The sequence below is a fragment of the Pleuronectes platessa genome, chromosome 4 (genome assembly GCF_947347685.1).
Source record: "Pleuronectes platessa chromosome 4, fPlePla1.1, whole genome shotgun sequence".
In the NCBI taxonomy this organism is placed as follows: domain Eukaryota; kingdom Metazoa; phylum Chordata; class Actinopteri; order Pleuronectiformes; family Pleuronectidae; genus Pleuronectes; species Pleuronectes platessa.
This window is the reverse complement of record NC_070629.1, coordinates 21,875,161-21,886,031: the sequence shown is the minus strand read 5'-3', so window position 1 is coordinate 21,886,031 and position 10,871 is coordinate 21,875,161. Positions and strand designations below refer to the sequence as shown.

Genomic DNA, 10,871 nt, shown 5'->3' with positions numbered 1-10,871 from the left:
ATTCTTTTTATTGCCATGTATATTTGCACATACAGGAAATTGCCTTGGTGTGGTTGGTGCACTTTACAAACGACAAATTAAAAAACACAATATTGAACAATATAACAATATAAAAAACAACAACAGTATATACAGTTAAAGAGTTACGTATGATTATTGTTCAAGCAGAAGTTATGGTTTTGGGGTTTGAAAGTAAAAATCACTGCTGCTGAATACATGATGAATAGGATGTAAAGGCATTAGTTAACATGTTTAATGTAGAACCTCAGGAGCTTCTCATTATTGTGATATAATAAAATACCAACATGTGGTATTTGTGGGTGTGTTTGCATGTTCAGGAGAGGAAGGGTGAGAGGCTGCTGCTTTTGAAATGGGAGTGTCCTCTAGCAGGGTCATTCCCTCTTTCTGTCATTGTGCACTTTTAGTGGATCACTGGACCAGAAACTTTCTCAGACACAGAGCAGACACAAACACAGAGTGGTTCAAAGCAGGAGTTTATCATGCCGGACGTCATGGAGCTGCTTTTCATTTCCCTCGGTGCAGCAGTTGTCGTTTACTATGGAATGAAACTTCTGTTTTCCAGCAGGATGCTTTTTCCAAAACTGTGGTTTCCACTGTCAAAGACATTCTTTACCTCAATGGGAGAGTGGGCAGGTGAGCTCTGTGTTGTGTGTGTGTGTGTGTGTGTGTGTGTGTGTGTGTGTGTGTGTGTGTGTGTGTGTGTGTGTGTGTGTGTGTGTGTGTGTGTGTGTGTGTGTGTGTGTGTGTGTGTGTGTGTGTGTGTGTGTGTGTGTGTGCGCGTGTGCTGTTTGTCAGACCTACAGTCAGTGGGTTATACTGTGGTGAATAAATAAAGTGAAGACAGATGAGATATACAGCTTAAGTTGTTGTAAAACACATTGGAACAACTCTACACTGTCCCTGGTTGCACCACACTCATAAAACAATACTTTAACTCACAGGAGGGTTTGACGATTCAAACCACAATAACTTAGTTACAAAGTCCAGTGGGATTAGTTGAATCAGTTATTCAGTCTGTTGTGCAGTGCACACCCTGCAGACACACTGTTCATATCCCAGTCAGGCAATGCTAACTTCCTGTATTGTAATAATGCCTGTTCATAGTGACAAGATCTTAACATTTATGTCATATGATAACAAATGTTGGTTAATCTAAATAGCTATAGAATGTCTCTCTAGTGGTATTGGTTGCAAAAGTGAATGCATCACTACACGGTCATTTTCTGACTTTTATTGACATCCTGTTAACGTCATTCCTACTGATATGATCATATTCTTTCAATCTATATACACTTTAGTTCATGTTTGAGCGGAGATTTCTGGATAAAGGCTTTTTCAAATTTGGCTGATGAAGTTCATTTTCTGACGTGTATGTGATTTCTTTATGATGGTGCTCATCATGTGACATCTTATGAACATCATAGGCTTTAAATTCTGTCTCTAGTACGATTATTTGCTCAGATATTTTGGAAAGTGTGTCAGTCACTCACTCACTGACAGGGATGTAGCACGATGTCGTTGGCCCGGTAAAAACATTATTATATAAAGGAAAAGTCTAATTAAGGTAACAGAACATTCCATCTGAGTTTATTCACAAAATGTTAATTACTGTTTCTGTTCTGTTTTAATTATAATAATTGTATGACCAGGGTCAAACAAGTCAAACTGGTTTCATCAATGACAAATAGAAAAACGCCCTGCCTATCGGAAACATTTAAGATGCAGGATGATAAAATGGCACAGGGAGTCGAACTTTTAACCTTAAACTTGAGAGATAGCTCAATAACTTTTTTCCTAAATGCGAGTGAGGGCTCTGGCCCGGCCCTCAGCCCTCGGCCCGCCTCCAAGTAACTACAATGAAACATTCCTCTGCAGGTCCCACAGCAGTCTCATCAACTTACCAGATTTCCTCTGGCAGCTCCTGAAGAGGTTGTTCAGTCTCCCACAGTGCTAAAAGAAGCCTCGTAAAAAACACAGAATACTGGGCTGATCTTTCCTTTCTTCCCCAAAGCCCACTTTGATTCCATTCCAGCACGGGGGGAAACACCCATCAGAACACTATGTTCTGGGCTGCATCAAGCCCTTCCCTCTGCATTCATTTCCTCTCCCAACAATTATAACCACATTTGCATGAGTTTTTTTCCCCTAATGTCCTTCAAGCTTGGGTCTTTTCGGTCTCAAGTGGCCTCAGACGTGTTGTATTGGTCGATGATGACACATACATGGGAAGTGAATGTTGACAGTTACGTGCCTGTGTGATTGTCAGCACTTTATGTTTATGACAGTGCATGTGTTAGGAATATTAATACAATTATTAATCAGACATTGTATTTATGATAATGTTTTTTTTTTATATAAAACCATAAAACAATACAACTTGCATATTTCAGTCATTATGATTGTATTGACACATGTGAGTACTGAATACTGATAGTGCCATTTGGTCAAGATACTTATTGATAATAAATTGATTGTGCTTCCATTCATGATTCCATTACCTATACTGCTTATTTTCCCGGGTCTAAGGAGGAACTGGAGCCGATCCCAGCAGATATTTGGGCAAGAGGTGGGGTAAACCCTGAGCAGGTTGCAGGCGTATCACAGGTCCAACAGAGACACACAACCATTCACAGCCACACTCACACCTATAGAGAATGACCATCCAGACACGGGGACCATGCAAACTCCAGACAGACAGACCCTGGCTGATCCAGGAATCGAACAACCTTATTGCTGAGAGCAACAGTGCCAACCACTATTTGCCCTGGTTTAAACAAATGTTCTATTCCCTGTGGAAGCATAAGAAGCTCAGTCATCATAGTAACTGCATTAGAACAAGGAAAATATCATTCTGGCAAAAGGTGCCGTCTGGACAATTATGACGATGAGAAACAAGTGGCTCTTCATACCAAAAAAAAAGATTTTGACTCACATGTTTTTCTCAGTACTTTAATACTTTAATATCTCACTGGAAGTTATGATGCACTAAAACAAAAGGGACCTTGATGAAGACACAAAATAGAAGCAACTTCTGGGACATAGAATAGAGCAATCAAAATAAGACAAAACAGATACTGTGTGTATTTTATATAAGATCAGGTCTGTGGTTGTGTATCATTGACCCACTGGCTGACCAATAGGAATCTGTGTCATTGTGTCACGAAACCCTCCTCTTTGAAAAAATGCCTCCAGTGGCCTTTTAGGTCACTGAACTCATAAAGGAAAAGGGCTGAGTCATGTCTGAGAATGGTCTCACGGATTATTATTCTGTAATTGTTTTTTTTATTTAATTCCCCCAAGCTGAGACTCGAGCAACTACCTACTTGAAAATGTCATTCCTATGATAATAGCTGTAAAATGTTGTAAAGAAGATCATTTAAGAACTATAGCAAGGGTCTTTCTCACCCATATGTCTTTATGAGAAGACCAGCAGGGTAATAATATCCAAGTTACTGAATTACAGAGCTAATTCAAGCTGAGCAGACAAACTGACGATGAGAGTACAGAGGTTTAATACACAAGATAAGTGGGCACAGACGTAGGAAAGTAACAGGAAGTAAAATAACCAAATGACCCACAAGGTTAAAAAGCCAGGCTGGAAACACGGCTCAATATATTTTTCTTTGTCGAATCTCATGAAATTTAAGTGTGGCAAGAGGGGTGTCCAGGGACATTTGGGCCCCCATGCAACAGGCACCTGGGGGGCCCTACACAGAACCAAACCAAACCACCCCCAAAAACCACATCATTCCAATCTTCAAACCATTCTTTTCCTATTAAAATGATAAACAAAGTGCAAATTGTGATACACCTTTATACCAGTAAAGTAGGAACATTTAAATGCTACATACCAGGCCCATCATACACACATTTAGATATCCTAGATCTTCTACCTCTCTGCAGTCCCCTCTCACCAATTGCCTGGTTTTCCCATCTTGTTGCAACGCCCCTGCAAAATAACATATCATCTATCACCTAGGGAGAAACAATAATCAAGTGATTTGCAATGTTGTCTCACAGCAGGAAGATTCATGGGTCCAATCCTGATTTGGCGGATTGCTGTGGTTGTAGTCTACATGTTCTTCCTTTGTCAGCCTGGATTTTCTTTGGCTTCCTCCCTCAATCCCAGCAAGCAGATCGGGGTTAGGTTAATTTAAGACTCTAGATTAGTGGTCTCCCTGTGTCTGTATGGTTTTTCTCCGGGTACTCCCGCTTCCTTCCCCAGTCCAAAGACATGCAAGTTGGGATTGGGTTGATTGGAAGCTCTAAATTGACCATAAGAGTGAGTGTGACTGTGAATGGTTGTTTGTCCCTGTATGTCAGCCCTGCAATGAACTGGTGACGCCGCCTCCAGCCCAATGTCAGCTGGGATTGCACACTGTCCGAATGGGATGGGTTGGGTTTGGGTAAATACAAACATGAAATGCTCTTCCTCTGTGCAGCAGCAGAGGAAGCGAGATTGGGTTGTTTGGCTCGTATTCACAGTGCCTCCGGTGTTTAGAATGGAAACTACAGGACAATATGACAAGTGGTGGAAATCAATTAAAAGTTCAGTGTTTAGAATGTAGTGACATTTTGTGGTGAAGTTGCATGTTGCAACTTATTACCCCTCACCTTACCCTCCCCTTTCAAACGTTACTGTAAAAAACATGGCGGCCTCCATAGAGAGGACACATTCCCAATGTAAATATAAAGTATTTAAATATAAAGGGCCCATTCTGGGGGTAAAGAAAACAACAATTCATTCAACTAAGATGACACACACTTGTGAAAACATCACTAGGATTACTTTATATTCAGTTTCTGTCAATGGATCCCTTTCATCTTGATCTTACACGCTGGATCTTTAAAAGACTAATCCCTACATTCTTGTTTCAGTGGTGACCGGTGCTTCAGAAGGAATAGGGAGAGCGTACGCATTTGCAGTAAGTGAGAGTTTAAATACAGTAACACTTTTATTAGTATGAATAAAAACCATATCTATGCTTAAAACACAAGAAGAATGCAAAAAGTGAATTCATTTTCAAATAGAAAGCACTTGTTATACACAATAGCATGTGTATTAGATTGAATTAAATACATTCACTTAAAAACCAAGGCCACAAAGTCTGTATCTGAAGTTATATAGATGGATAACCTGATGATTTTTGATGATACATTTTGCACATTGTAGTTTTTTATTCACCACTGCATTGTATCGTCCCTCAGCTGGCCGAGCGAGGGATGAACGTGGTTATCATGAGCAGAACAAAAATAACTTTGGACCAAGTAGCAAAGGAAATAGGTAAATGCTACGTTTACCTGTCTGTTAGATTTGCTGTAAAAGTACAGAATTACAACAATTTATTCCAATATTACTCATATATTCCCTTTTCGTTCTTCCCAGCTGATAAAACAGGGCAGAAGGTGAAAGTGATAGTGACGGACTTCACAAAGGAAAATGTCTTCGGTGAAATTAAGGATCAACTTGAGGATCTCAACATCGGGATTTTAAGTTGGTCGTATTTTCAATTTTTCCACATAATGACATTTTATTCATTTATTAATTGCACACATATAACTCAAATTTAAGAAAACAGTCATCACAAATTATGCCTTTCCTTTTTCCTCAGTCAATAATGTCGGCATGTTGCCCAACTTCATCCCCAGCACATTCCTGGAGTGTGCAGACCTGGATCAGGTCAGTGCTGCCTCTGCAGTTACACTTTAAGGTATCAGTAACAACAGAGACATATCTTTAAATTCAGTGGTACTCATCCCATTGTGAGGTGTGGACCCTCGAGCTGTCACGAATGCACTGAAGCCCGGTTTACATTTGTGTTCGATTGCCAGCAGCCTCGCTCCCCCCTCTCTGCTGGAGCATTGCTGCATATCTTGGCATGTTTCTACTGACTGCATCAGTGGAACAGTGTGAAACCATTGAAAGGACTGTGCCTCTAATCAACCACGTGCATGCTCGTCCACGTGCACATGCACAAGACAAACAAACCAGAGCCAAATAAAATAGAAAGCTCCAAACCAGAGCTGTAAAACTCTAGGAGAAACTGTCAACCACGAACCTACAGGTTATTTACATTTACACAACTTCCATTACATCACGATTTGCATTGTACATAACTTAAACACCAGTTTCACATCAGATCTCTTCACCTAAATGTTCATTTTCAATGGTTCTTAGTACATACAATCACACTTTTTTTTTCCTCAACATGAAGCATTTTTTGTCCCTTCATTATCAGCAAAGATCCAGTAGTTTACTTAAAGGGTCTCTCATGTATCTGTGCTTTCAGACAATTACCAAGGTGATCAACTGCAATGTGAAGACAATGGCCAAGGTAAGAGAACATTAATCATTTTACTTATTTCAAACAATTGAACTCTAAGTTGCCATTTCTAGACAGTTGTACTTGTACAGTCTCAGAGATGAAGGATCAAAACAAAGAATCTTTCACACTGTCCATCATTTCCTTCTTATGAGTAATGTCTCAGTCCTCACATCTCCAACAGGCCATCAGTGTAATAATATATATATAGTAGTCACACTGCTGTGTATTCCTCCCAAACAAATGAACTCTGAAAACCCTCTAAACACGTTTTATTTTGTCTCCAGATGTGCAGAATAATCCTTCCAGGCATGGCCCACAGGTTTCCTTCCCATGTTTTCCTCATTAGATGTAATGAGTAATACCATGAAAATATAACACGCTGATTAACATAGAGGTTCAATGGTTTCACCCTGTTTCTGCCACTACAGAGGAAAAGGGCTGATTGTGAATATTTCATCTGGAGTTGCTTGCATCCCTTTCCCCCTGTATACCCTGTATTCCGCGTCCAAGGTGAGTGTGATGTCAGCAGCTCATCCTTGAACTCATTAGATCATGTTGTATGATCACTCATGTTATACCTCATGTTCCTGTAGGTGTTTGTGGAGAGAGTTTCTCAAGGTCTTCACGCTGAATACAAAGATAAAGGGGTTATAATACAGGTACTGTGATTGTTTCTGCGACTTTAAATCAAATGAAAGAGGGATGAGGGGACAAACCCTTCTCACAACTTCCTGTCTTTCTGTCTTGCTTCGTCAGGCGGTCGCTCCATTCGGGGTCTCCACTCGGATGGCCTGCTACGTTCACACCAACATCGTGACGCCGTCGCCAGAAGACTTCGTAAAAAGCTCCCTGTGTTACCTGAGAGCTGGAGACAAGACATACGGCAGCGTCTGTCACACACTCATGGTACAACTCAATCACAATCATCTCATAATGTCAAGTACTAAATGACAAGAGACTGATCTGTCCCCCTCCGTGTGTGTTTGTGTGTGTGCTGTGTGTGTGCTGTGTGTGTGTGTGTCTGTTTGCGTGTGTGTATACAGGGCTGGGTTCTGCAGTCTGTTCCTCTCAAGCTTATCCATGCAGAGTCAATGTTACACAGCCTGCAGCACTATGTGAAGAAGAAACACTGAATCTCTGCATCAAGTGCAACTTTTTAAAATGAAATAAATTAATAAACAGGAAGACTCACTTGAAGTCATTTGGCTCAAATATCTTTAAATATAAATATACATGTGAAACTGGTCTCTACAAATCATCGTTTTTGGTTCTTTGATGGATGGTCTAACTTTTAAAGTTTTGTCAATAGGGATTCTAGACGCCGGTGTGATATTTATTTCTGTTTTTAGCATTTGTTACATAGTTGGTAAACCACCCTCAGGAAAGCACATTTATGAATCATTTCTTTATGTATGTAGTTTTTGTTTTCATCTATTAAATGTGTTTAGCTCTTCTGTCTGTCCTGATGAGGGGTCCTCACCAACTCTCTCTGAGGATTCTACATTTCCCCCCCTGTCAAATATGGTTGTTTTTTCTCACAGAGGATGTCGCATCTTGTTAAGCTCTATAAGGACAAATTGACCTGCATGTCCCTCTGTGTATTTGTGTATATTTATTTTCTTATACTTCAGTGTAAAGGTAAATAAGTCTGTGTCCAGCCTCTCGACCAATGTCATTTGTTCAAATGTCTTTAAATCTAAATAAAAACAATGACCATCCCATGTGGATAATCAGGGACACTGACAGGTTTGAGTGTGTGTGTGTGTGCGCGTGCGCGTGCGTGTGTTTGTGTGTGTGTGTGTGTGTGTGTGTGTGTGTGTGTGTGTGTGTGTGTGTGTGTGTGTGTGTGTAGGTGTGTAGGTGTGTGTGTGTGTACCCAGGTCCCCATAGTCATAAATCTTGAATATGGGTGATAATGAGTCTGGAGCCTGGAAATGTTCAATTCTGTTATTCACCCCACTCACACACATACACACACCTACACACACACACACACACACACAGACGCACCTGTTACTGTCATTAGCATGAGATGGAGGAAACAGTCGATCGGATGAGTTCGCCAGCAGACGACTTTTCTACAGTGTCAGTCACAGTTCTGATTTCCACAAAACCAGTCGGAGCTGGAAGTGAACTGATGAGTTTCTACTTGAGAAATGGGGGAATGCACTGGAGACCTGGGTTTGATGGCCTGCTGAGTACAGGATGATGTACAGTGTTTGAAGCATGCACGACCCGTCCTATACCCGTGCACGCACACCTGCAGGAGCAGACTCACAGATGCAGCTATTTGAATGAATGCGCGCCACCGACTTGTTTGACCTGAAAGAGTCACTAATCACGGGGTGACCAGGCTGTTTAGACAGCCGTGATGAACGATCCTCCCCTGAGAGATAGCGCAGGCTGCAGGAAAAGTGGCTTGTGAAAGAGAGGGGAGGTCAGAGTGACCCTGGGCTCAGATGATACGTGCGCAGACTGACTGTTTTTTGAAAAAGGGAAGGTCGTCAACACGTATGATTAAAAGTATTTTCTCAGCTCACGTGATGTTGACGGAGACAGTAACTGAACATTTGCAATAATTCAGGTTAAGGAACTTCATATAAAACGTCTAGTAACACTGCAGGCTGGTGAATAACAGTCAGTGGTAATTAAAGTCTCTCCGTATTGACAGTAACTCTCTGAATGTCCTGTGTTTTTTCAGGGGGTTGAAATATTTTGTTTACAATAACCTTCCCTAAGATTGATGGATTTCTTTTGCACCATTTTCTTGGAAACTGAACTTGTAAAAGATAAAACTCTCGTTGAGCAGAGATTTGGCTACACAGCATGATTCTGTAATGATAACAATAACAGCCGTAATGGGCAACTGTAAAAACACAGAGATTAACCCTGCAAAACAATTATAAGTATACACACCGGATACAATAACATCAAAATAAAACTGTGAAGGAAATAAGATAAAACAATAATGGCATTGTCAGCGATAGGGGTTCAGAGCCAAAGACATTTGGAAAATATCTGATAGCTGTTCCTGGATTGTGAAGCAAGTGCGTATCTGAAACAAACACAAGTGAAAAGACAAACAGTGAAAACCTTTATGCACACATGGACAAGTGTGTTTGCCTTACGCTGGAATACTGACATTACCACACACTTATTCTTCTGCTGTGTGTTTATTACACTTGGCCTCAGCTCCAACATGGTGACAACAGTAAATGAGAAAATAAAAAATGTGAATTTATGTTATTATTTTACAGTGTGAATGATCGAAACTACGCCAATAAACAGACGGATGACAATGACCCTTGTTTTCCCGGACTCCTTTCCCCTTTATTATGTACTATGTGACCCGAGACTGTTTGTTTATCACAGAAACATGACGCTGGAGCCATTAATCTAAATGTCAACAAAGATCTCAGGGACAAAAGGGAGACAATTTAGTTTCCAGGCACCATGGAAATACTGTAGGGCTACATATAATGTAGAATTGCCATGTCAAGTCAGTTCTTTTGTTTTTTAATGAGTTATATCTGTAATTATTTATTTTAATTACAGCTGTGATTAAATAGATACATTTATATCACCTTGAATCTAGATTCTCCTGTGATAAACACAACTATCACCACAACCCTCAGATCACTGGAGAGTCTATACAGTTTGTTTTACACAGAAATCCAGTTGATAGCCTGTATATGATGATTTGTTTAAATATATCCATGTTCACTGTCTCCCGAGACAAATTCTCCTATGATGGTGGTAACTTTTAATATGACCACCAGAGGGCACAAAATGCAAAGTTTCACGGTTCTGATCGCTGTAGTTTGCAGCCAGGAGACAATCACTCACACACGTTTGAACAGCTTCTTAGTGAGGACCTTTATTGACATAATTAATTCCCTAGCCCCATACCCTAACCCTAACCCTCCACACTAAATGCCTAGCCCTTAACCAAACCTAGACCTAAATATAACCCAAACCTTAAAACCAAGTCTTAACCCCATCAAAGGGGGGGGGGGTCCCAAAGTGAGGACCGGTCCTCACTAAGATGTACAAACACACACACACATACAAGGCCCTCAGAAATGACCTCAGTAGAAGGTGTGTGTGTGTGTGTGTGTGTAGGTGTGTAGGTGTGTGTGTGTGTGTGTGTGTGTGTGTGTGTGTACCCAGGTCCCCATAGTAATAAATCTTGAATATGGGTGATAATGAGTCTGGAGCCTGGAAATGTTCACACACACACACACACACACACACACACACACACACACACACACACACACACACACACAGAGAGAGAGACAGACAGACAGCTGGAGTATTTCTTATGGGTGATGACAACCTGCAGCTTATCAAAAAGCCCACAATATTTCTGTGATATGTGTGTTGTTACTGAACAAAGTGGAACTGATTAAAATAAAACCAGTCATCAAAACGTTTTCTTGTAAAAAATAGTTTTTTTAAAGTACTGGTGCAATCTAATGTCACGTCGCGACTCTACAACTCAGGGAATTTCCACAAGGTGTG

The 10,871-nt window shown here is 40.6% G+C and overlaps 1 protein-coding gene across 1 annotated transcript; it reads left to right on the top strand.

Moving 5' to 3' along the window:
- The first annotated feature begins 399 nt into the window (after positions 1-399).
- hsd17b3 (hydroxysteroid (17-beta) dehydrogenase 3) lies at positions 400-8,086 on the top strand. Its single transcript, XM_053420291.1, has 11 exons — positions 400-654; positions 4,900-4,946; positions 5,230-5,305; positions 5,408-5,515; positions 5,634-5,701; positions 6,312-6,356; positions 6,632-6,666; positions 6,776-6,857; positions 6,941-7,006; positions 7,104-7,253; positions 7,391-8,086. The coding sequence occupies exons 1-11, from the start codon at positions 501-503 to the stop codon at positions 7,478-7,480; spliced, it is 921 nt and encodes a 306-aa protein (XP_053276266.1). The 5' UTR covers positions 400-500; the 3' UTR covers positions 7,481-8,086.
- The last annotated feature ends 2,785 nt before the right edge of the window (positions 8,087-10,871 follow it).